The sequence below is a fragment of the Mustelus asterias genome, chromosome 6, assembly GCF_964213995.1.
Source record: "Mustelus asterias chromosome 6, sMusAst1.hap1.1, whole genome shotgun sequence".
Lineage (NCBI taxonomy): Eukaryota > Metazoa > Chordata > Chondrichthyes > Carcharhiniformes > Triakidae > Mustelus > Mustelus asterias.
Genome location: NC_135806.1, coordinates 34,586,337 through 34,613,487, shown reverse-complemented (window position 1 = coordinate 34,613,487; position 27,151 = coordinate 34,586,337). Strand labels below are relative to the sequence as shown.

Sequence of the window (27,151 nt, the reverse complement as noted above, 5' to 3'; positions counted from 1 at the left end):
ATGGCTTTGGCTGCGCACCGGCCGGCCACCCCTGCGCGCTCAGCCAGCACGTGGGGGCTCATCCAGCCCGCTCCTCCGCCATCCAGCACGTCCCCGATCCTGGTCACCCCAGCGTCCACGGCCCTCCTCTCCGCCAGCCACCTGAAGTTGTAAGGCTGGAGGTGCGGATTCCTGAGCAGCGGCTCCTGACGGGGGAGAGCTGTGTCGCGAGGCGACCGTGTTCCAGACCGTGAGGGGTCCTGGTAAAAGACTGGCAACTCCCGCAAGGAGGTCGGAATACGCCCCAGGTTGATGTGCAGGAGCTGCACGTCGTAGTTGAGGCCGTGCAACTGGCGGAAAAAATACGTCGCCATCGCACGCCATCGTGGAGGAGGCTCGACGTAAAGGTATCTCTGCAGGGTCTGGAGGCGGAAGGTCGCTACCTGCGTGCGGAGGCACACCAGACCTTGTCCGCCCTCCTCAAGCGGGAGATGCAGAACCTCGGCAGAGACCAAGTGCAGTTGGTTGTCCCAGAAGAACCGCACGAGGGCCTTCTGCATGTCGGTGACAAAGCCAGGGGGAGGGGTCAAAGTGACCAGCCGGTACCACAGCATGAAGGCAACCAGCTGGTTTATGACGAAGACTCATCAGGTAGTTCATACTCTAGCAAGCCAACCTCATTAGCCTGGCTGAAGTCATCACATCCCCCTAGCACTAAGGGTCAATTTAGCATGGCCAATCCACCTAACCCGCACATCTTTGCACTGTGGAAGGAAACAGGAGCACCTGGAGGAAACCCACGCAGACACAGGGAGAATGTCTTTGTGGAGTTTGCACAGTCACCCAAGCTGGGAATTGAACCCGGGTCCCTGGCGCTGTGGGGCAGCACTGTGCCCCCACTGTGCCATCCCATAATGAGAAGCAGAACCTGAGGAGAGAGAAGGGCAATTGGATGGTTATTAATTCAGTAAGAATACGGTTGAAAAAGCAGGAATTGGGTCTCACAGACAAGATGAGCTTAGAGAGAGGGCAAGTTAGGGAGATAGGAGAGAAATTAGATCAAGATCAAGTTCAGGGCTACTGAAAGGGGGAACCTTGGACGTAATTTGGCCTGTTGAGTTAGGGGAAGAGAGGGAAGTGGCAGAAGCAGTTGATTGGATGGTCTCATGGTGGCACAATGGTTAGCACTGCTGCCTCATTGCACCAGGGACCCAGTTTCAATTCTGGCCTCGGGTGATTATGTGGAGTTTGCACGTTCTCCCTGTGTCTGCGGGGTTTCCTCCGGGTGCTCCAGTTTCCTCCCACAGTCCAAAGATGTGTGGGTTAGGTGGATTGGCCATGCTAAATTGTACCTTAGTGTCTCAAGATGTATAGGTTAGGGGAATGAACAAAGTAAATATGTGGGGTTTCAGGGATAGGGCCTGGGTAAGATGCTCTGTCGCTGCAGACTCAATGGGCCGAATGGCCTCCTCCTGCACTGTAGAGATTCTATGAATCTTTGTGACAAAGAATTCCACAAACTCCTCTGTCTGGTTAGGTGCATTGGCCATGCTAAATTCTCCCTCAGTGTACCCGGACAGGCGCCGGAGTGTGGCGACCAGGGGATTTTCACAGTAACTTCATTGCAGTGATAATGTAAGCCTACTTGTGACACTAATAAATAAACTTAAGCTCTTGCAACAGGAGAAGCTTCCAGGCATGATCATAAGCTGAGATCAGAAATATGGGTGGATTCCAATCAATTGTGGGTTAAGTATATTCCCATAGCCATCCACCTATGTTGTACTTTTAGCCTGAGTGGATAGTCAGATCTGTCAGAGTGAAGAGATGGATGAGTTTCAATATGGGTTGAGTTGAGATAGGGGAAGAAGTGAGCAATGTTACAAAAGTAGAATAAATATCCCTATTGATGGACAGAATATAGGGATTGAATTTAAGTTTGGGGTCAATAAGAATTTCAATAAATCTCATCAATTATGAACAAGCAATTGATAAGGGGGTTGGAGTTGTATTAATTTAAAGCAGAAGCAATCAGAATGGCTTTCATATTGTAAAAATAAAAGCAAAATACTGTAGATGCTGGAATCTGAAACAAAAATAGAAAATGCTGGAAAATCTGGTCTGACGGCATCGGTGGGGAGAGAATAGAGCCAACGTTTCATGTCTAGATGACCCTTCGTCAGAACGGGTTCACCTGGACTCAAAATGTTGGCTCTATTCTCTCCCCACAATGCTGTCAGACTTGCTGAGACTTTCCAGCATTTTCTGCTTTTGTTTCATATTGCCAATGCTGAACCGGAGAAAGTTCAGTTTCACCCATTTCTATATGTTGGTCAGGAACAATGACAACATGTCAGAACTTTAATGTATAAAAAATGTTCTAATATGCTTCACAGGGGTATAAGAAAAACATTTATGAAATGACAGATGGTGGCAGAAAGATGAAATTGTGTGTTTTCAGTTAATGCCATGCTGACAGAATCTTTTGCCAAAAGACTGCATATATGTGCTGAATGGCAGGAGACGAAAGTTGAGATTTTAGGAACATAATGGGAGAATGGAAAGAGAAGGCATTGTCAGAAGTGTGTCGGCTACAACAAACATAAATGACTGTGAATGTATGTTAGACCTATCTCACAAAGGGAAGGAGAGATGGCAAGGTAAACCTTTGTCTTGGCGGCAATCTGGTAGGAGTGGATTGCCCACAAATTGCGTAATCTGCACTATCCTTTGATAACAGAGCTCAAGAGTCTCAGTTGTTCTATTCTTGCTTTGTTGTTCAGTTCTCTGATCCTGGGGATCAGTCTTGTTACCTTGTTCAACAACCAATTCCAGCGGTCTTTTTTGTGCTTTGTTGGCCAAAAGTAAGCACCAATGTGGTTTCAGCAGAGTGATGTCTAGTTTTTGCAAACTTCTTGTGATTGATAATCTAATTATTTGTTTCTTTCTTTTGCTTTGCAAATTACAACTCTGTAGTGAAAAAAGACCTAGCATTTATATAGTTCACTTCAAGGCCTTAGATTATGACAAAGCGCTTTTACAGCCAATTAAATGTCACATTTTTAATATAGGGAAGCACAGCAGGCAGTTTGCAGTGTATGTATGGCTTCCATGTAATTGAAGTTCAGTTCTTTACCCTAATCTGTATTAAATGTTATTGGTTAATGTTCTGCTGATTTATAAATGTAGGTCATTAGCTGCTTCCTCTTATGCAACTTTGACGTATTTTTGTATGGTTAAATTTAAAATGACTAAACATGAAAGACTATTATTCAGAATGTCTGGTATAACATAATAAAATCAATAGTTAGATGGGTTTGTGGTGGTTCCACTTATCAACCCCCAGGATTCATGCTGCATTTTGTAGTAAATGATAGCCTTTTAAAATATCCCAGTTGAAATAATGAACAATTAGAGAAAATGAATAAGACTTTTTCATGCATACTGATACAACTAATGCTGTAAAGTTAGAAGAAAGTTTACCTTGTGTTATTAAACCCTGAGCCTCAATGTTACTATTTTTCCCAGATCATAGGAGAGTAACATCAAGGGTGAGTTTTAGGTTTGGAAATCAGAACCACTACATGCTGCCTCTTACCTCCTTGCTAACTCAACATAATCATGTTGGTCTCCAATAATATGGACATTGGGCGAACGATGAAATCGGCAAGCGGCCTGCCATTTTTAAAAACTGATTAACATGCTGAACAGGCCAAAAGAGTGAGATTTTATGGTACCCATGCCATGTTTTGGTGGGCTCACATACATGGGAAACATTTGGAGAAAGTTACACCAGGTATGAGAAGACATTGCAAATGTGGATTAAAAGGCAGTAAGCAGGACTAAGCAGAAGTGTCAGCTGGGGAAGGTGGAAGAATTTACTAGTATTGCAAGTTACTTTAATAATCATTTTGAGCCTTCACTGACGTACATTGTCAGAAAAAGGCGCCTGGAAAAAGTGTGCAATGAATTTTCTGCACCCCAGTATTGGACCATGGTATTAGTATTAGTTGATATTATATATGCTCAGCTTGCTCGAGACAATAACAAGCAGGCGTGGGTAGGTGAAGGCACTAACTGGCCAGCACAGCATGACATAACTCCAAATGTTGGAGTGCCAGTGCCAAAGAATACTGCGTCTCTCCAGGAAGACAATCACAACATTATGTGATGTATTGGCTGGGGATATTGACTCAAATTGTGTTGGTGGACACTCTATGCCTGTGGCACTGAAGGTCACAGTGGCCTTGAATTTTTCACCTCAGGTCCTTTCAAGCAACTCCTGGAGGCTGCAGCTATCACCGCATTATTACATTAGGGTTTTTACAGATGCAATATGGCCAATGAGTTCACTTAATTTACTGGTGACAATGGCAGTTATAGCCAAAGACTGCTAACATTGCAGGATTTCCAAAGGTGCGAGGAGTAATAGATTGCACGCATGTAACACAAAGGGGTTTTTGTTAACAGAAAAGGCTATACCATTCCATCAAGGCACAGCTTGGATATGCCAATGGCAAAGGATAATGTAGTAAGAGTTTTAACAACACCAGGTTAAAGTCCAACAGGTTTATTTGGTAGCAAATGCCATTAGCTTTCGGAGCCCTGCTCCTTCCAGTCCAACGCCAGCATCTCCACATCACAAAGGATAATGTAGGCATGCGCATGCTATTCCTTAAGGGCAGCATGGTGGCACAGTGGTTAGCACTGCTGCCTCACAGCGCCAGGGACGTGGGTTCGATTCCAACCTTGGGTCACTGGCTGTGTGGAGTCTGCACATTCTCCCCATATCTGCGTGGGTTTCCTCCAGGTGCTCCAGTTTCCTCCCACTGTCCAAAGATGGGCGGGTTAGGTGGATTGGTCATGTTAAATTGCCCCTTAGTGTCAGGGGGATTAGCAGGATAAATATGTGAGGTTACGGGGATAGGGCCTGGGTGGGATTGCGATCAGTGCAGACACGATGGGCCGAATGGCCTCCTTCTGCACTGTAGGGATTCTATGGTTCTATGATGCATAAATACTTGGACAGTCTCAGGTGTCAGAATCCCTGGAAGGCTGGCTTCTGAGTGACAAGGGATACCCGTGAAGTGATAGCTCATGACCCCATTCTGAAATCTGCGTCTTGAGCCGGACAACAGCTACAACAAGAGCTACACTTTCACCAGGGCCGACGAATGAGATTTTGATATTTGGACCAGTCAACTAACACTCTCCCAATATTCTCCTGCTTGAGTCACACATATGGAGGTCCACTGTGCCTTCCATAAGCTGGTGCTCCAGAGAAGAGAAGCCTGTCAGAGGAGGATCTATTGAGCCAGCCCCATTGATGAGGAGTCTGAGGATGAGATTGAAGAGAATGAGCTGTGCACAAGCTGGTGCACAGGAAGTTTTGGATGTCAGTTAGATGCGAGATTCATTAATAAGCAAAGATTTAAATAACAATCCATAATTTGGTCTACCATAAGACCATAAGAACATAAGACATAGGAGCAGAATTAGGCCACTCGGCCCATCGAGTCTGCTCCGCCATTCAATCATGGCTGATATTTTTCTCATCTCCATTCTCCTGTCTTTTCCCCATAACCCTTGGTCCCCTTATTAATCAAGAATCTATCTATCTCTATCTTAAAGGCACTCAATGTCCTGGCCTCCAGAGCCTTCTGCAGCAAAGAGTTCCACAGATTCACCACTCTCTGGCTGAAGAAATTCCTCCTCATCTCTGTTTTAAAGGATCATCCCTTTAGCCTGAGGTTGTGCCCTCTGGTTCGAGTTTTTCCTACTAGTGGAAACACCCTTTCCACGTCCACTCTATCCAGGCCTCGCAGTATCCTGTAAGTTTCAATAAGATCCCCCCCCATCCTTCTAAACTCCCACAAGTACAGACCCAGAGTCCTCAACCGTTCCTCATACGACAAGCTCTTCATTCCAGGGATCATTCTTGTGAATCTCCTCTGGACGCTTTCCAAGGCCAGCACATCCTTCCTTGGATATGGGGCCCAAAACTGCTCACAATACTCCAAATGGAGTCTGACCAGAGCCTTATACAGCCTCAGAAGTACCTCCCTGTTCTTGTATTCTAGCCCTCTCGACATGAACGCTGACATTGCATTTGCTTTCCTAACTGCAAGGTGAACCTGCATGTTAACCTTAAGAAAATCTTGAACAATGACTCCCAAGTCCCTTTGTGTTTCTGATTTCCTAAGCATTTTCCCTTTAGAAAATAGTCTATGCCTCCATTACTCCTTCCAAAGTGTGTAACCTCACACTTTTCCACATTGTATTCCATCTGCCACTCCTTTGCCCCACTCTCCTAATCTGTCCAAGTCCTTCTGCAGACCGCCCGCCCCCCGCTTCCTCAATACCACCTGCCCCTCTACATATCTTTGTATCATCTTCAAAATTAGCAACAGTGCCTTCAGTTCCTTTTTCCAAATCGTTAATGTATATTGTGAAAAGTTGTGGTTCCAGCATTGACCCCTGAGACACACCACTAGTCACCGGCTACCATCCTGAAAAAGACCCCTTTATCCCCACTTTCTGCCTTCTGCCAGTCAGCTAATCCTCTATCCATGTCAGGATCTTACCCTTAACACCATCGGCACTTAATTTATTTAACAGTCTCCTATGCGGCACCTTGTCAAAGGCCTTCTGGAAATCTAAATAAATAACGTCTAGTGGTTCTCCTTTATCTAACTTCCTTGTTACCTCCTCAAAAAACTCTAACAGATTTGTTAGACATCACCTCCCCTTGACAAAGCCGTGCTGACTCAGTCCTACTTTATCATGCGCTTTCAAGTACTCTGCGATCTCATCTTTAATAATGAACTCTAAAATCTTGCCAATGACCGAAGTCAGGCTCACTGGCCTATAATTTCCCGTCTGCTGCCTCCCTCCGTTCTTAAACAGCGGTGTTACATTAGCTACTTTCCAGTCCTCTGGGACCCTCCCTGCCTCCAGTGATTCCTGAAAGATCACCACCAATTCCTCCACAATTTTCTCAGTTATCTCTTTTAGAACCCTGGGGTTCTATCAGGGTCTTTTTACCTTTGCGATTAGACAGATTAGGAGAGTGGGGCAAAGGAGTGGCAGATGGAATACAATGTGGGAGTAGTCCATCCAGTCCAGGTGATTTATCTGCCTTCAGACCTTTCAGTTTCCCCAGAACCTTCTTTTTAGTGATGGCCACTACATTCACCTGTGTGCCCCCTGACTCTCCTGGAGCTCTAGCATCCCACTGGTGTCTTCCACCGTGTAGACTGATGCAAAGTAACGATTCAGTTCCTCTGCCATTGCTGTTTCCTATTATTACTTCTCCAGCCTCATTTTCCAGTGGTCCAATTTTTGCCTTTCTTACTTTTTATATATTGAAAAAAAACCTCTTCCTATCTTCTTTTATATTACTAGCTAGCTTACACTCATGTTTCATCTTTTCCCCCCCCGATTGCTTTTTTAGTTGTCCTCTGCTCGCTTTTAAAATCTTCCCAATCCTCTGGCTTCCTACTAATCCTTGTCACTTTTGCTTTTATGCTGTCCTTGGCTTCCTTTGTCAGCCATGGATGCCCCGTCCTCCCCTTAGCATGTTTCCTCCTACTTGAGATGAATTTCTGTTGTGCCTTCCGAATAACTCAAAAACTCCTGCCATTGCTGTTCCACTGTCTTCACTGCTAGGCTCCCTTTCCAATCAATTCTGGCCAGCTTCTCCCTCATGTCTTTTTGGTTACCTTTATTTAATTGTAATACCGTTACATCTAATTCCAGCTTCTCCCTCTCAAACTGCAGAGTAAATTCTATCGTATTATGGTCAGTGCTCCCTCAGGGTTCCTTCACCTTAAGTTCCCTAATCAAGTCTGCCTCATTACACATCTCCAAGTCCAGAATTGCCTGTTCCCTAGTAGGCTCTGTCACAAGCTGCTCCAACAATCCATCTCTTAGACATTCCACAAATTCCTTTTCTTGGGATCCACTACCTACCTGATTTTCCAAGTCCATCTGCATATTGAAGTCCCTCATGATTATTGTAATATTGACTTTTTTATATGCCTTTTCTATCTCCTGATTTATTTTCTGCCCCACATCCTGACTGCTGCTAGAGAGCCTGTACAAAACTCCCATCAGGGTCTTTTTACCTTTGCGATTCCTCAACTCTACCCACAGAGATTCTATGCCTTCTGATCCTATATCACATGTTGGTAGCGATTTAACGTCATTCCTTACTAACAATGCAACCTCGCCTCCTTCGCCCATCTGCCTGTCCTTCCAATATGAAGAGTTTTAACAACACCAGGTTTGCTACCAAATAAACCTGTTGGTCTTTAACCTGGTGTTGTTAAAACTCTTACTGTGTTTACCCCAGTCCAACGCCGGCATCTCCACATCATGACTTCCAATAGGACACATATCCTTGGATATTTAGATCCCAGCCCTGATCCCCTTCCAGCCACATCTCTGTGATGCACCTTTGACAAGGTACCATATGGTAGGTTGTTGCATAAGATTAAATCTCACGGGATCCAGAGTGAGGTATCTAAATGGATACAAAATTGGCTTCTTGACAGAAGGTGGTTGAAGAGGGTTGTTTTTCAAACTGGAGGCCTGTGACCAGCGGTGTGCCTCAGGGATCAGTGCTGGGTTCACTGTTATTTGTCATTTATATTAATGATTTGGATGAGAATATAGGAGGCATGGTTAGTAAGTTTGCAGATGACACCAAGATTGGTGGCATAGTGGACAGTGAAGAAGGTTATCTCCAATTATAACGGGATCTTGATTAATTGGGCCAGTGGGCTGACGAATGGCAGATGGAGTTTAATTTAGACAAATGTGAGGTGATGCATTTTGGTAGATTGAACCAGGGCAGGACTTACTCAGTTAATGGAAGGGCATTGGGAGAGTCACAGAACAAAGAGATCTAGGGGTACATGTTCATAGCTCCTTGAAAGTGGAGTCACAGGTGGACAGAGTGGTGAAGAAGGCATTCAGCATGCTTGGTTTCATCGGTCAGAACCTTGAATACAGGAGTTGGAATGTCTTGTTGAAGTTGTACAAGACATTGGTAAGGCCACACTTGAAATACTGTGTGCAATTCTGGTCACCCTATTATAGAAAGGATATTATTAAACTTGAAAGAGTGCAGAAAAGATTTACTAGGATGCTACCGGGACTTGATGGATTGAGTTATAAGAAGAGGCTGGATAGACTCGAACTTTTTTTTCTGGAGCGTAGGAGGCTGAGGGGCAATCTTATAGAGGTCTACAAAATAATGAGGGGCATAGATCAACTGGAAAAGCAATATCTTTTCCCAAAGGTAGGGGAGTTTAAAACTAGAGGGCATAGGTTTACGGTGAGAGGGGAGAGATACAAAAGTGTCCAGAGGGGCAATTGTTTCACACAGAGGGTGGTGAGTGTCTGGAACAAGCTGCCAGAGGTAGTAAGTAGTAGAGGCAGGTACAATTTTGTCTTTTAAAAAGCATTTAGATAGTTACATGGGTACGATGGGTATGGAGGGATATGGGCCAAATGCGGGCAATTGGGATTAGCTTAGGGGTTTTAAAAAGAGAAAGGGCGGCATGGACAAGTTGGGCTGAAGGCCCTGTTTCCATGCTGTAAAGCTCTATGTCTAAACTCTATGCCCACAACATTGTATTGGCAATTTCAATGTGCACAACAAGCTCATTTACCTTGTTCCATACACTGTGCGCATTTAGATACAACACCCTCAGTCCTGCATTGACCACCTCCCTTCTCATACTTGTCATCTTTTTTGCTCTGCCTGAGGTTGGATTCCTGCCACCTTCTATACTCTCTGTTCTATTACATGGTCTGGAAACTTTACTAATCTCTCCTGAGCTCTCCGCTCCATTAACCTGCACTTTTACCCTCTCCTTTAACTTTGATTTTCTAATTCTCCATACAACTGAACCCCCCCACCCCCACTATTTAGTCTAAAGCCCTATTTACAGTCCTAGTTATATGATTCACCAGGACTCTGGTCCCAGCACGATTCAGATGAAGACCATCCCATCGGAACAGGTCCCCTCTTCCCCAATACTGGTGCCAATGTCTCATTAATTCAAATCCATTCCTCCCACACCAATCTTTAAGCCACGCATTTACCTCCTTAATCTTATTGACCCTGTGCCAATTAGCTCGTGGCTCAGGTAGTAATCCAGAGATTATTACCTTTTTGGTTCTGCTTTTTAATTTAGCTCCTACCTGTTCATACTCCCTTAGCAGAACCTTTGTTCCTGTTCTATCTATGTCATTGGTACCCATGTGGACCACGACAACTGGATCTTTACCCTCCCATTCCAAGTTCCTTTGCAGCCCAGATGAGATATGCCGAACCCGAGCACCAGGCAGGCAACACAACCTTCGGGATTCTCGATCCTGGTCACAGAGAACAGTGTCAATGCCCCTATACTATCCCCAATTACGACTACATTTCTTTTTCTCCCCCGACGTGAACGGTTCCCTGTACCACGGTGCTGTGGTCAGTTTGCTCATCCTCCCTGCAGTACCCGTTCCCGTCCACACAGGGAGCAAGAATCTCGAACCTGTTGGACAAGTTCAGGGACTGAGGCTCCTGCAACCCTATCTCTTGGATCCTTCTACCCGCCTCACTCACAGCCACACCCTCCTTCCCTGTCCACTGGCCGAATTCAAGGTATTTAATCTAAGGGGTGTGACTGCCTCCTGGAACACAGTGTCCAGGTATCTCTCCCTCTCCCTGATGTGTCGCAGCGTCCGAAGCTCAGAATCCAGCTCATCCACTCTGAGCCGGAGTTCTTCAAGCAACCAACACTTACTACAGATATGCTCACTGGGAACCACAATGGGGTCCACCGGCTCTCACATCATGCATGAACAACACATCACCTGACCCTCCATCTCTATTTTATTTAATTAGTATTTAATTTGGGTTTTGATTTTTTAAATTTAATTTTTTAAAAAGTTATATATCTCCTTATTACCAGACCAGCTTGGCCACCCTCATCTTCTGTTGGTATGTCCCATTCATCAACAGCAGGGCCACCTCTGCATGCGCCAATGTAGAGGTCCCAAATGAGGCCAATCAAAGAGGTCCACGAGTACAAACTCTCATAAGAGCATGTAATCAATCCAAGTCAAAATTAGCACACCACAAACATGAAACATGGAGTTGTAAGTGCAATGAAAGATTATTTATTGACAAAGTACATCAATAAATTTCAGACCTAACAAAACTAAGCAATTACTGTTGTAAACCTTGTGTGACTAATGTGCTGTTTTCTTAAGTCTTTTCTATGCCTCCCTCTCACCAGCAACAGTGCTGGAGACAGGCTGCAAATGCTTATGCCCCTTTGCCTGGGATGACCTCAGCAGGTATCCTCTATTCGCCTGAATCTATGAGGGCCCTCGCGTGCTGGGGGTCCATTGCACAAAAGCAGAAGACTCATCTGTCCCCGCTATACTGGGGCATTTGTGATAATGGTAGAGGGGCAGAGGGAGAGGCTGTTCCCATTAGAAGCACCCTGTGAGGTGCTCCCCGATAGCAATACCTGCTCATCTGCCACCATGAGATCCTTTTGAGAAACATGACTGCAAATCCAGCCACCTTTAACTCTCTTCATTGAATCCTGCAGTGCAGAAGGAGGCCATTTGAACCATCATGTCTGCATCAACTCTCTGATAGAGCATCTTACCCAGGCTCTATTCCTGTAACCCCACATATTTACCCCACTAATCCTCCTAACCTACACATCTTGGGACACTAATTTAGCATGGCCAATCTACCTAACTTGCACATCTTTGGAATGTGGGAGGAAACCGGAGCACCTGGAGAACACCCATGCAGACACGGGGAGAACATGCAAATTCCACACAGTCACCCAAGGCCGGATTTGAACCCAGGTCCCTGGTGCTGTGAGGTAGCAGTGCTAACCACTGTGCCACCGAGGTCTGTGTATCTGTGCTTGTGCTAGATGAAAAGTAAGGATGTGACATTTTACCCTCTGAGGCTCCCTCCTCCTCCTGCACAGAGGTTAACGTTGGTTCAACTTGCCTTGGCTTTGGGCACTGGAGCCCAGAGACAGGTGATGGGGTAGATCAGAACACATATCCAGTATCCCATCAGTGAGAAGTTGGGCTTGGACCCCCAATGACAGTCACTGGTCTCTCTTTGGAAGAAGCCATGTATTCTGAACGGCGTGTGATTGTAGCACTCATGGTCTGGATGGACTCCTCCAGTGGAATCCCTGCCAATTCTCCATGTATATTGTGATGCACATCCAGAATCTGCTGCCTGACAAGGTAACTCCAGAGGCCCATTAGCAGCCTGCGGCTCAGCATTTAGGCCACCTCCAACATTCTTCCGATTGCCAGAGGCTCATTTTCCAAAAGTTGGTCTGGACTCGATGATGTGTTCTCACCACCCTTTGAGCCGATTCATGCATTCCCACCGAGGTCTGTGTATCTGTGCTTGTGCTAGATGAAAAGTAAGATGTGACATTTTACCCTCTGAGGCTCCCTCCTCCTCCTGCACAGAGGTTAACGTTGGTTCAATGGGGACGGTGTCTCCAGCTGCTGATGCTTCACCTGTGGGGGGGAAACAAACTAGGAGCAGAAGGACACCATCATCATTTGAGATGACTTCAGAGAGACACGCTTCCTAAAATCACATCCTGCACGATTGTAAGATGGTAAGCAGAGTTTAAGCATTAGCCCCGTCAACACTCAGATACACGTTCCTTCCCAAATTATGCAGGCCTCAAGTCCAAGAACCATCAATACTACCTTCCCACCACCTTCCCCAATTTCCCACCTCCATTGCACCCTGCTCAGCATTATTGTATTATCTTTGCAAGAGAGAACTACGCACCTTTGGAATCTCACTACTCCAGGGCCATCCTCCAACCTCGCCTCACCTAATGGAGCAACCCCAATTGATTAACTGCTGTCACTGTGGGATTTTGCTGTTTACAAATTAGCTGCCATGTTTCCTGCATTACAATGTTGAATACACCTCAGAAGTATTGAAGTGTTAGAGGTTGTGAAAGATGTTTTCAAAATGCAAGTTCCTTCTTTCTATTATCCAGTGCCACTGCCATTCTCTAGGTCTGTTCAGCTGAAAATTGATATGAAAGGATCAGAACTTCTCCAATCTTTTTGGCAGGAAATCATCGGTCTCCTGCACCTTCAGTTCCAGGTTGACTTTTTCCAAATAGCATAGAGCAGAACATTTATCTTCTTCTAGATTAACAAATGCTTCAATTTGATAATAGTTTTCCAAATCATAGCTACTTGAGCTATGACTTCACCTCATGACACAGCCAAAAAATCTATTTAACCTTGTGACCTGCAGCTGCTTTGTTGTACCTGAAGCTTTTTCAATAAAAAGGTAAAAGTTTTGAAAGCGATTTATAGATCATGTTGTTATGCTTTTAAGCAGGTGCATCAATGTCAAGCTCAGCTGATTTAAAATTCCCTGTTGACACAGGTGCTTCAGCAACAATCTCTCTCATTGCTGCCCCTTTGCAAATATGAGGTTATTAGGTTATTAGGTTATTAGGTTATTAGGAAAAAACATGTGGGTCGGTGATCTGAGGTCATTGATTTAAAATAATTGACATAAAAACTAGGGGGGAAATGAAGCAAAATTTCTGCTCAAAAAGAAATTACTGGATCAGCCACATAAATACTCTGGCTACAGTAGAAGATGTGGAGATGCCGGCGTTGGACTGGGGTAAACACAGTAAGAAGTCTCACAACACCAGGTTAAAGTCCAACAGGTTTATTTGGTAGCAAAAGCCACTAGCTTTTGGAGCACTTTGACAGTAGAAGATCACAGGCTGGAAATTGGGAGGTAATTCACCTCCCAATTCCCCAAAGCCTGTTCATCATCTACACGGTTTAAGGTCAGAAGTATGATGGAATATGCGCCACTTGTTTGAATGAGTGCAGCTCCAACAACACCCAAGAAACTCAACACAATCCAAGACAAAGCAGCCCACTTAACCAGCAACATCCCCCGCCTTGAACATTGACTCTCTCCAACAGCAATGCAGTGCATACCGTAGATAAGGTGCACTGCAGCAATTCTGCAAAGGCATCTTTGACAGCATCTTCCAAACCAAGACTTTTCCCGCTCACGATCCTGACTTGGAACTATATCACTATTTATTTCAGTCACTGAGTCAAAATCCCAGAATTCCTTTCCAACAGTAATACATGAGCTGAAGTGGTACAGATAGTGGCTCACCAGTGCAATCTGGAGGATAATTTGGGATGAGCAACAAATAATGGCCTTGCCAGAGAACTCACATCTGGGAGGGGGGGTCAGAGCTCCCATGGCCTCTGTCTTCCAAAATAGACCGTAGAACTGTCACATCTGATGGGTTTGTCCTGCTGCTGCTTGACTAGCCTGTGGAACTGCTTTGGCACAAGCCCCAGATGTTGATGAGGAGAAAATTGCAGGCCTGGCCAAGCTTGATTACGTTTTTGTTATGTCTCGTGCCTAGGTCGATACCAGCTGGTCCATTCTGTTGCTATTAGACTTTTTTGCAGTGGATGACAGTGGTTCTCTGGGCCATTTTAGAGAGCAATTAAGAAGCTGAGCCAACCATATTGTCGTGGATCGGGAGTCATTATACGTCAGACCAGATAAGAATAAAATATTTCATTTCATCAAGGACATTCATAAATCATCACGGTTAAATAACTCTTCACCTTTGGTTTTGTCTGAGCAATTGAACTCATAGCTCTATGGGATTTGGAGTCCATTTCCCTTACGGTGACGACACTTTCTGGCATCTGAACTACATCTCCCATAATGCTCGACGCTCAAAGGAACCAACATGGCGGCGGGGCACAGCGTAACCGGGACAGATGGAGCCTCCAGCTTCTGCCGCATTCCGGAGTACGAGTTGATGGACGTGAACTCAAAAGTTTTCTGCGTCGGATCCTTTGGCAGCCTGTGGCGGGAGAAGCTAGAGAAGGCGCACCTGGGGTTGGAGGAGGGCGAGGAAGACGAGGCGGTGGAAGTGGAGCAGCAGCTGGCAACACAGCTGGGTCTCCCCTCAGACATGGTGGAGGAACTGCAACTGGTGTGCGGGTGAGAGCAATGGGGAGCTTGCTGACAAGGAAAAGGGAGGGGAAATGAAGAAGCCCTGTTTCTCTCCACGGATCCAATGAATAGAAGAACATGCGGAGGCAAGAATTGGAGTTTGGAGCAAAACAACCGCAAATTTATCTCATTGGTGGAGGCACTTCTGCGTGAAGCATGTATGAGGGATATTTTCTGAGTAAGAAGTTTAACAACACCAGGTTAAAGTCCAACAGGTTTATTTGGTAGCAAAAGCCGCACAAGCTTTCGGTGTTTCGGAGCTAACCGTGTGTGGCTTTTGCTACCAAATAAACCTGTTGGACTTTAACCTGGTGTTGTTAAACTTCTTACTGTGTTTACCCAAGTCCAACGCCGGCATCTCCACATCATGGATATTTTCTTACCCAGAGGATAATAAGACAGCCTACTGCCTGTAGGAGGAAGGAGCCAGGATCAGTACTTAGTCTGCATGCTGCAAAATACTGATTACTCCAAGTCAAACCTTTAATTGCTTAATGGGCATATCCATAACAGAGCAAGGCTGCAACTAATGGCACTGGCACACTTTACACACAGTAAGAAGTTTCACAACACCAGGTTAAAGTCCAATAGGTTTATTTGGTAGCACAAGCTTTCGGAGTGTTGCTCCTTCCTCAGGTGAATGAAGAGTTGTGTTCACAAACGGGGCATACGTAGACACAGACTCAATTTACGAGATAATGGTTGGAATGTGAGCTTGTGCTACCAAATAAACCTGTTGGACTTTAATCTGGTGTTGTGAGACTTCTGACTGTGCTTACCCCAGTCCAACGCCAACATCTCCACATCACACTTTACACAGCCAATCCTTCTAACATCACCAAGATAGTTATTACAGAACTGGTTTATGATTGGACACTTCAGAAATGCCAGGTTGCATTTCAATATAATTTCTCTGCTTAATGGATAGGCTAGAACACATTAAAATGGAACAAAATGGAGAAGAATCTTGTAGAAGGCTTCTCTTACTTTATAACCTTTGTAGGAGTGGGGAAGGTGAAACTGGAGCCTCTCTCCTGCTTTTCTCCTTTGCTCCCCTTCTCATCCATTCTCTCACACAGTTGCAGTAACACCACTTTCAAACTCCTGCAGTGCCATTAGTTACATGTTCAATCATAGAATCCCTATAGCGCAGGAGGAGGCCATTTGGCCTATTGAGCCTGCACTACCGACAATCCCACCCAGGCCTTATCCTCATAACCCCATGTATTTACTCTACTAATCCCCCTGACATTAAGGGACAATTTAGCATAGCCAATCCACCTAACCTGTACATCTTTGGACTGTGTGAGGAAACCGGAGCACCCGGAGGAAACCCACGCAGACACGGGGAGAACGTGCAAACCAGTCACCTGAGGCCGGAATTGAACCAGGGTCCCTGGCACTCTAAGGCAGCAGTACTAACCACTGTGCCACCATGCTGTCGCTTCAGAGAATGTTGGTTTGGTAGAGCTAGGAACAACAGTTGCAATCCATAACATTTTTTTAAAATTTCATTTCCCAATAGGATTGAGAACTTGTGTTAAACTCAGAGAATGGTTACGGGACCATTTGGTCTATTGTCTGTGCTGAATCTCAGAAAGAGTAAATCATCTAGTTCCATTGTTTCCCCATTATCCTACAATATTTTTCTTGCCAAATAATGAACAAATACTCCCACACACTTGCACAGTACATTCCAGATCCTACTCAGTTGCTGTATAATGTCACCATTGCTTGTTTTGCCAATCACCTTAATTCATTATCCTCTGGTTCTTGATCCTTCCACCAATGAGAGAAGAGTTTCACCATATCTACTCTGTCCAGACCCATCATGATTTTGAACAACTCCATCAAATCTCATCTTGATCCTCTCCAAGGAGAGCAGCTCTAGCTTCTCCTACCTATTTGCATTTTCTACATTTATAGAAATTTGGTTAGACCACATTTAAGACACGGTTGAAGTACTGTGCAAAGTTCAGCTCTATATATTACAGAAAGGCACTGGTATAAGAGCTAAAATCATTCACAAAGATGGTACAAGCACTGCAAAGATATGTTTATCAGGAAAAGTTGAACTTTAGAAAATAATCTAGTAAAAGTTGATAAAGTAGACAGTGGGAAAATATTTTCACTTATGGCTTAGATCTAAAGCCCTAGGCTGCTGTGGGAGGCAAGAGAGGCGATTGCCAGGGCTCTGATCCAAATTTTCAATTCCTCTCTGGACACGGGGAAGGTCATGATGTGGAGATGCCGTTTCTCAACGTAGCCGGAGAGGTTCTCGCACAGGATCCCAATGTCCGATACGATGGGACGGCCGGGTGTGTTTGCCTTGTGTATCTTCGGGAGGCAGTAGAGATCTCCAACGCGGGGAGTACGTGGGATGAAAGCACAGACGGTGCTCTGAAGGTCCAGATCGAAGGTCTTGATCAGTCTGTTGAGTTGACGGGTGTGTTCTTTGGTCGGATCTGCGGGTAACTGTCGGTAGTGTTCCCTGTTGTTCAGTTGTCGGTACACTTCTTTGCAGTAATCCGTTCTGTTCAGTATGACAATGGCCCCTCCTTTGTCTGCTGGTTTGATGACAATGTTGTGGTTGGTCTTGAGAGCGCGGATGGTGTTGCGCTGTGCTTGGGTGATGTTCGGGGCTGTCTTGTGAGTGCGGCTGATGAATCTGGTGTTGACGCACCTCCTGATGGCTTGGGCATACATGTCAAGTCGAGGGCAGCGGCCTTCCGGAGGAGTCCAATTCGACTCTTTCCTCTTCCGTTGCTGCACTGTGGATCTCTCTGTCGGCCGTTCCGGTTCATTGTCTGTCTCATTGTGTACGCTGTTGGCCTCTTGGGCTTTGTGGAAGAACTCCCGTAGCCTCATTCGCCTGATGAATTCCTCTGTGTCTGCTGCGAGACTGATGGGGTCTATTTTGGTGGTGGGGCAGAAATTGAGCCCTCGGCTGAGAACTGCAATTTCATCTGGTTGAAGTGTGTAGTCCGACAAGTTGAGTGTTCTCAACAGAGTGTTCTCTTCCTGTTGGGGAACACTTCAGCAGTCACGGGCATTTGGCCTCTGATCTTCGGGTAAGCGTTCTCCAAGGCGATTAGGCGAGATTTAGCTGGCATAGGTTGGGGAAGGAAACTGCAGGGGATGGGCACAATTGTAATGTGGAACTTGTTCAAGGAACAGCTACTACGCGTCCTTGATAAGTATGTATCTGTCAGGCAGGGAGGAACTGGTTGAGTGAGGGAACCGTGGTTTACTAAAGAAGTTGAATCTCTTGTGAAGAGGAAGAAGGAGACTTATGTTAAGATGAGACGTGAAAGCTCAGTTAGGGCGCTTGAGAGTTACAAGTTAGCCAGGAAGATCCTAAAGAAAGAGTTAAGAAGAGCCAGGAGGGGACATGAGAAGTCTTTGGCAGGTAGGATCAAGGAAAACCCTAAAGCTTTCTATAGGTATGTCAGGAGTAAAAGAATGACTAGGGTAAGATTAGGGCCAGTCAAGGACAGGAGTTGTGCGTGGAGTCTGAAGAGATAGGAGAGGCGCTAAATGAATATTTTTCGGCGGTATTCACACTGGAGAGGGACAGTGTTGTTGAGGGGAGTACTAAGACGCAGGCTGTTGGACTGGATGGGATTGATGTTCATAAGGAGGAGGTGTTAGCAATTCTGGAAAGGGTAAAAATAGATAAGTCCCCTGGGCCGGATGGGATTTATCCTAGGATTCTCTGGGAGGCTAGAGAGGAGATTGCAGAGCCTTTGGCTTTGATCTTTGTGTCGTCATTGTCTACAGGAACAGTGCCAGAAGACTGGAGGATAGCAAATGTTGTCCCCTTGTTCAAGAAGGGGAGTAGGGTAATTATAGACCGGTGAGCCTTACTTCTGTTGTGGGCAAAGTATTGGAAAGGATTATAAGAGATAGGATTTATAATCACCTTGAAAGGAATAATTTGATTAGGGATAGTCAGCACGGTTTTGTGAAGGGTAGGTCGTGCCTCACAAACCTTATTGAGTTCTTTGAGAAGGTGACCAAAGAGGTGGATGAGGGTAAAGCGGTTGATGTGGTGTATATGGATTTCAGCAAAGCGTTTGATAAGGTTCCCCATGGTAAGCTTTTGCAGAAAATACGGACACATGGGATTGAGGGTGATTTAGTGGTTTGGATCACGAATTGGCTAGCTGTAAGAAAACAAAGGGCGGTGGTTGATGGGAAATATTCATCCTGGAGTTCAGTTACTAGTGCTGTACCGCAAGGATCTGTTTTGGGGCCACTGCTGTTTGTCGTTTTTATTAATGACTTGGATGAGGGCGTGGAAGGATGGATTAGTAAATTTGCGATGGCACTAAAGTCGGTGGAGTTGTAGACAGTGCGGAGGGAAGTGGCAGGTTACAGAGGGACATAGATAAGCTGCAGAGCTGGGCTGAGAGGTGGCAAATGGAGTTTAATGCGGAAAAGTGTGAGGTGATTCACTTTGGAAGGAGTAACAGGAATACAGAGTACTGGGCTAATGGTAAGATACTTGGTAGTGTGGATGAACAGAGGGATCTGGGTGTCCATATGCATAGGTCCCTGAAAGTTGGCACCCAGGTTGATAGGGTTGTTAAGAAGGCGTACGGTGTGTTAGCTTTTATTGGTAGAGGGATTGAGTTTCGGAGCCAGGAGGTCATGCTGCAACTGTACAAAACTCTGATGCGGCCGCATTTGGAGTATTGCGTACAGTTCTGGTCGCCGTATTATAGGAAAGATGTGGAAGTGTTGGAAAGGGTGCAGAGGAGATTTACCAGGATGTTGCCTGGTATGGTGGGAAAATCGTATGAGGAAAGGCTGAGGGGCTTGAGGTTGTTTTCGTTAGAGAGAAGAAGGTTAAGAGGTGACTTAATAGAGGCATACAAGATGATCAGAGGATTAGATAGGGTGGATAGTGAGAGCCTTTTTCCTCGGATGGTGTTGGCTAGCACGAGGGGACATAGCTTTAAATTGAGGGGTGAGAGATATAGGACAGATGTTAGAGGTAGGTTCTTTACTCAGAGAGTAGTAAGGGCGTGGTATGCCCTGCCTGCAGCAGTGGTGGACTCGTCAACGTTGAGAGCGTTCAAGTGGTTATTGGATAAACATGGATGATATTGGAATAGTGTAGATTAGAGGGGCTTTAGATTGGTACCACTGGTCGGCGCAACATCGAGGGCCGAAGGGCCTGTACTGCGCTGTAATGTTCTATGTTCTAAGGCGGCCTTCACGACACACAATAACGCAGAGTCGCTGAGCAGAGACTGATAGCCAAGTTCCACACACATGAGGACGGCCTCAACCGGGACCTTGGGTTCATGTCACACTATCTGTAACCCCCACGACTTGCCTGGACTTGCAAAATCTCACTCACTGTCCTGCCTGGAGACAATACACATCTCTTTAACCTGTGCTTAACGCTCTCTCCACTCACATTGTCTGTACTTTCAAGACTTGATTACTTGTAAAGACTCGCATTCCAATCATTATTTTGTAAATTGAGTTTGTGTCTTTATATGTCCTGTTTGTGAATAGAACTCCCACTTACCGACGATGGGGCAGCGCTCCGAAAGCTAGTGGCTTTTGCTACCAAATAAACCTGTTGGTAGCCAGACGACTGGAGAAGAGCTAATGTGGTTCCGCTATTTAAGAAGGGCTGTGGCTGTAGAACCAGGGATCTACAGACCAGTGAGTCTCATGTTAGCGGTAGGGAAACTATTGGAGAAACTTCTGAAGGAGAGCATCTGTCTCCACATAGAGACAGTAAGAGTTTTAACAACACCAGGTTAAAGTCCAACAGGTTTATTTGGTAGCAAATGCCATTAGCTTTCGGAGCCCTGCTCCTTCGTCAGATGGAGTGGATATCTGCTCACAAACAAGGCACACAGATCAGAGGATTAGATAGGGTGGAGTTACAGAATACTGATTAGAATGTGAATCTTTACAGCTAATCAAGTCTTAAAGATACAGACAATGTGAGTGGAATGAGCATTAGGCACAGGTTAAAGAAAGGTGTATCGTCCCCAGACAGGACAGCCAGTGAGATTCTGCAAGTCCACCCTCTGTCTCCTACAAGCCCAGGAGGCAAGCTGTGGGGGTTACCGATTGTGTGAATGTATCTTTAAGACTTGATTAGCTGTAAAGATTCGCATTCTAATCAGTATTCTGTAACTTGATTGTGTGTCTCTGTGTGCCTTGTTTGTAAGAAGTTTAACAACACCAGGGATCTGCAGACCAGTGAGTCTCATGTTAGCGGTAGGGAAACTATTGGAGAAACTTCTGAGGGAGAGCATCTGTCTCCACATAGAGACAGTAAGAGTTTTAACAACACCAGGTTAAAGTCCAACAGGTTTATTTGGTAGCAAATGCCATTAGCTTTCGGAGTTGGCACACAGAGACACACAATCAAGTTACAGAATACTGATTAGAATGCGAATCTTTACAGCTAATCAAGTCTTAAAGATACATTCACACAATCGGTAACCCCCACAGCTTGCCTCCTGGGCTTGTAGGAGACAGAGGGTGGACTTGCAGAATCCCACTGGCTGTCCTGTCTGGGGACGATACACATTTCTTTAACTTGTGCCTAATGCTCATTCCACTCACATTGTCTGTATCTTTAAGACTTGATTAGCTGTAAAGATTCGCATTCTAATCAGTATTCTGTAACTCCACCCTATCTAATCCTCTGATCTGTGTCTAAACCTGTTGGACTTTAACCTGGTGTTGTTAAACTTCTTGCCTTGTTTGTGAGCAGATATCCACTCCATCTGACCTGGTGTTGTTAAACTTCTTACTGTGTTTACCCCAGTCCAACGCCGGCATCTCCACATCATGCCTTGTTTGTGAGCAGATATCCACTCCATCTGACAAAGGAGCAGGACTCCAAAGCTAATGGCATTTGCTACCAAATAAACCTGTTGGACTTTAACCTGGTGTTGTTAAAACTCTTACTGTGTTTACCCCAGCCCAACGCCGGCATTTCCACATCATGTCCACATAGCGAGGCAAAGCTTGATCAGGGATAGTCAGCATAGCTTCGTCAGAGGGAGGTCATGCCTAACAAATTTGATTGAATTTTTTGAGGTGGTGACCAGGTGTGTAGACGAGGCTGTGCAGTTGATGCAGTTCATATGGGTTTCGGCAAAGCCTTTGACAAGGTCCCACATGGGAGATTTGTAAAGAAAGTAAATTCACATGGGATACAGGATAATTTGATAAAGTGGATTCAAAATTGGCTCAGTTGTAGGAGACAGAGGGTGATGACAGAAGGCTGCTTTAGTGGAAGCCAGTGTCCAGTGGCGTACACCACATATTATTCGTTATTTATATAAATGACACTGATGTGGAGGATAGGATCAGTAAGTTTGATGATGACACAAAGATTAGCCGGATGGTTAACAGTGAGGCAGAGTGTCTTAGGAGATATAGGCGGAATGGTCAAATGGGCAGATAAGTGGCAGGTGGAATTTAACCCTGAAAAGTGTAAGAAGGAGTAATTTGACAAGAAAGTACTCAATGAATGGTCGGACACTAGGAAGTCCTGAGGAACAAAGGGTGTTTGTCCATAGATTTCTGAAGGCAGAAGGGCGTGTTAGTAGGCTGGTGAAAAAGGCATACAGGACACTTGCCTTCACCAATCGAGGCATAGATTACAAAAGTAGGGAAGTCATGTTGGAGTTGCATAGAAATTTATGAAGAGAGGTTGCATAGGCTTGGGTTGCTTTCATTGGAGCAGAGAAGACTGAGGGGCGACCTGATCAAGTTGTACAAGATTATGAGAGACATGGACAAAGTGGATAAGAAGCAGCTGTTCCCCTTAGTTGAAGGGTCAGTCACGAGGGGACATAGGTCCAAGGTGAGGGCAGGAGGTTTAGGGGGGATGTGAGGAAAAACCTTTTTACCCAGGAGGTGGTGACGGTCTGGAATGCACTGGAAGGATGGTAGAGGTGGGTTGCCTCACATCCTTTAAAAAGTACCTGGATGAGCACATGGCATATCATAACATTCAGGGCTATGGGCCAAGTGCTGGCAGTTGGGATTAGGTGGGAGTTCAGGTGTTTCTAATGTGTTGGTGTGGATTCTGGGCCGAAGGGCCCCTTCTGCGCCGTATGATTTTAAGATCCAACCTGTTTATCTGCTAATGAAATCAGCTGTGTCGAACCTAATTTTCTGGCACTGGCTCAATGTAGATTTAGTTCGGAGCATTCTTTGATTGTAAGACTCAAAACACTGAGGAAGGCTTGCTTAGGCTATTCAAGGTGGCTTTGTATAAGTGTAACCTTGTCATCCATTGCACATTTTGAATGGCAGATATAGACCAAGAAGTTTGAGGTTGAACCAATAATTTATGTGAGTTAAAGCTGATCATCCTGTCAGGCACCAGCAGTGGAAATGGGAAGCTTATTTTATACAGTCATCGTGCTGATTTTATAAAAATTGAGAATAGCGCTTAACCATTCAGTTGCCATCAGTTAAATGTACTCAATAGTTTATTTCTCATTATTCATTCTATTGAAACCCTTCAGTTCTTTTCAAATTTGTTCTTTTTATCTCTACATTAAATCATTGCTTAGCCATCTCTGCAACAAGGAAACCAATTCTAGTCTCCACATAACTGCCCTCATCCCTGGCACTATTCTAGTAAATCTTCTCTACACCTCCCAAAACTTGACATCCTCCCCAAAGATGCAAAGCACCTTGTACGATAAAGCATTTGAAAACTATGTCTAATAAGTGAATGTAATGCCAGAATTGGGCACATTACCCCAGTTTGAGGTTGAACCAGTGATTCATATGAATTGAAGTAACCATCCTGTCAAACATTAGCAGTGGCAATAGGAAAGTTTCTTTTATATAGTCATAGCATTGATTTTACAAAAATTGAGATAGTGCTTAACTATTTCAGTTGCCAATCACTTAGATGAGCTCAGTTGTTTAGTTTCCTGTTTTGCTGTGATTATTATGGGCGGCACGGTGGCACAGTGGTTAGCACTGCTGCCTCACATCGAACCAGGGACCTGGGTTCGATTCCCGGCTTGGGTCACTGTCTGTGTGGAGTTTGCATGTTCTCCCCATGTCTGCATGGGTTTCCTCCGGGTGCTCCGGTTTCCTCCCACAGTCTGAAAGACCTGCTAATTAGATGCATTGACATGAATAGGCGCTGGAGTATGGCAACTGGGGAATTTTCACAGCAACTTGATTGCAGCGTTAATGTAAGCCTTACTTGTAACTAATAAATGAACTTTTACTTTACTTTATTAAGAACAATTGTTCAGTTTTCCACAATATCAATGATTTTAGACTAAATTATTTGCTTTCCTTTAAAAGCTTTTTGATTTATTTGGGTGACTTTGTAAAAACCAAAATGCATTTTTCAAGGTTAGCAGTGGTTATTTTGAGCTGAGAAATAAGCTAGGGCTAGGGGCTGTCAGGGCAGGCAAAGGACAAACCAAAACGAGGTTCTTTTTTCTAATTTATGTTCAGTGGCATCTACTAGAGGCTGCCTTTGTTGACGTTGGGGAGTATACTGCATCAGACTTGATAGGTAAACGCTAAGATGAATGCAAAATACTGCAGATGAAACAAAAACAAAAAAATGCTGGAAAATCTCAGCAGGTCTGACAGCATCTGTGAAGAGACAGCAGAGCCAATGTTTCAAGTGTAGATGATCCTTCATCAGAGCTGCAATAGGTAATCTGTCCAGGCTCTCAAGAAGATTGGGCATAGCTGTGGTCAAAGTGAGGTTCTGACATGAATGGAACTATCCTAATGCTACCTGGGCATGGGCAGGAAAATTCACTTCCATTGTTGTCCTTTTTTTCCCCTCCACCCATGGCTCAAATAAATAGAACTTTCAGAGTCTTGTGCTTTTCTTAATTTGTCATCAAACAAAGGTTATTGGGAGTTGAGTTAGTTACCATTGGATGAAAATTGCTTTCATAATTGGGCTAAAAGATATCGTAACCACAGTAATGGTAAATGGAGTGGATGTAGAGATGTTTTATGTATTCAAATAGTATGAAATGTTTTGATTTAGAGTGAACTCAGTGATTTATGAATCAGATGTTTTTGGGAAGGCACTGTAACAGCTTGTATAGACATCCTGCTGTCTTGAAACCAATGTGTAGTATTGGGACTCACCAATCTTGGTAGTGAGGGATACTTGCCCTGCTTGATGGGAGAAATTCATAGGCACAAGATGCAAAATAAAGAACCCTTGTTTCTGAAAAAACAATGTAATTTGGAAGTATGGCTTTATCCAACTATATACAGACTATATAAATTTAAGATGAATTCCAGATGTAGTTTTGAGTATTGTGTTTTCTTATTTGTGAAATACAGGCAGTCATTCTGAATTGCAGTTTCCACAAGACCCATTGGAAATATTTATTTGTTTTGCAGTGTTGATACATTGAATTGTACAGGAGAGGAGACCAATACAGAAGTCATCCCAGAAGATACAGACCTAGTCACATTGGAGTATGTATTTTTATTACGTTTGTCCATTTCTCCACCTGAGCTCACTATCACATCTCTGTTCCTAGTCTGACTCCTCCATTTTCACTCTACCCCCAACAATTTCATGACCCCTGACTTTTGTGAATTCTTGGCTTTTAGGAATACTATGCTCAGAAACCACTGGGACAAAGAAAACCCTCTAACACTGATGAGTAATTAGCCATAGTCCACAAGGGGATATAGACATCTCTCACTGTTGGAAAGAGAGAGACAAGTGTTTATATAGCTTCAGGGGCATTACGCCACACCAAACATGGGACAAGACAAGGAGACAGGCCTCCATAAAGTACCAAAGCTGCTGTGGGGATTTAATCTGTGCCATTAGTGTCATTTTGCAGCACACTATAGCAACTTCGCCAACAACTCAACCAGCCCACACCCTGGAATATTGCTGTGCAGGCTTTCAGTATTAAAGGTAGAAGGGGTTCTTTGTTGTTTTGCATCAATGCATGCTAGGCTAAGAGACTGCCATTAAACAAAAGTAGGTTTTTTTCATTCTGCTGCCACATGGTATTTAATAAATGTATGTACTTCATTATAGGCTATTGTAATTTATTAGATCAGGGTCTAGGGATAAGACTGTATACCATTAGGCCTAGTGATTTTACAAGGGTGTTGCGCACACTTGGAAGGAATACAGCAATCCATTTTTAAACAAGCTATGTATTCTACTTTATTGTAGAGTTCAAAATACATGGGGTAGGTGGATGGATTCACCTATAATGTCACAAATAGGCGAAGAAAAACAGAAAGAAGAGACAAAAAATGAAAGGAAGGTCACTGCATTCAGTGTTATCTTGCATTATGGCTTCTCCGTGGTTCCAACGGGCTGAATAATTGCAGGTGCAGGCATCTCATTGGGGGCAGGAGAATAGTGCAGAGTTTGATTGGAGGACCTGTGAACATGGGAGGGACCAAATCTGTGAGTAGATGCTCCTCCAATTATCGATTTTGTCCTCCCCATACTTGTTTCTCCAATTACAAGTTCTCCTTTTACCCATTCTTGAAGCTGCTCCAGAGGCAGAATCTATGATTGGAGCAGCAGCAAGGGCAGGAAAGATCTTTCATTGGAGGAGTTATGCTGGACGATGAATTCAATCCATTCGACTGTGGAACTTTGACATCCTACAGAAGGCCTGGAATAGAAATAGAAAAGAGAATGGGGGAAGTGGCTGGAAACCAGGAGCAGGCCCCATGGGACACAGTGTAGAGTCATAGAGGTTTACAGCATGGAAACAGGCCCTTTGGCCCAACTTGTCCATGCCGCCCAGTTTTTACCACTAAGCTAGTCCCAATTGGCCCATATCCCTCTATATCCATTTTACCCATGTAACTGTCTAAATGCTTTTTAAAAGAAAAATTGTACCCGTCTCTACTCCTACCTCTGTCAGGTCATTCCAGACACTCACCACCCTCAGTGAAAAACAAAATGCCCCTCTGGACCCTTTTGTATCTCTCCTTTCTCACCTTAAACCTATGCCCTCTAATTTTTGTCCTACCTTTGGGAAAATATATTGACTATCTACCTTACCTGTGGCCCCTCATTATTTTGTAGAC

The 27,151-nt window shown here is 44.6% G+C and overlaps 1 protein-coding gene across 3 annotated transcripts in view; it reads left to right on the top strand.

Moving 5' to 3' along the window:
* The first annotated feature begins 14,524 nt into the window (after positions 1-14,524).
* snapc3 (small nuclear RNA activating complex, polypeptide 3) overlaps positions 14,525-27,151 on the top strand; it is a 56,029-nt gene continuing 43,402 nt past the window's right edge. The window contains exons 1-2 of one of the 3 annotated variants that reach the window (XM_078214165.1): positions 14,525-15,067; positions 25,478-25,555. In XM_078214165.1, coding sequence (XP_078070291.1) covers positions 14,811-15,067; positions 25,478-25,555 — 335 coding nt within the window. In that variant the 5' untranslated portion in view covers positions 14,525-14,810. The remainder of the gene's footprint in view (positions 15,068-25,477; positions 25,556-27,151) is intronic. The other 2 variants (XM_078214163.1, XM_078214164.1) reach the window with 2 other exon arrangements.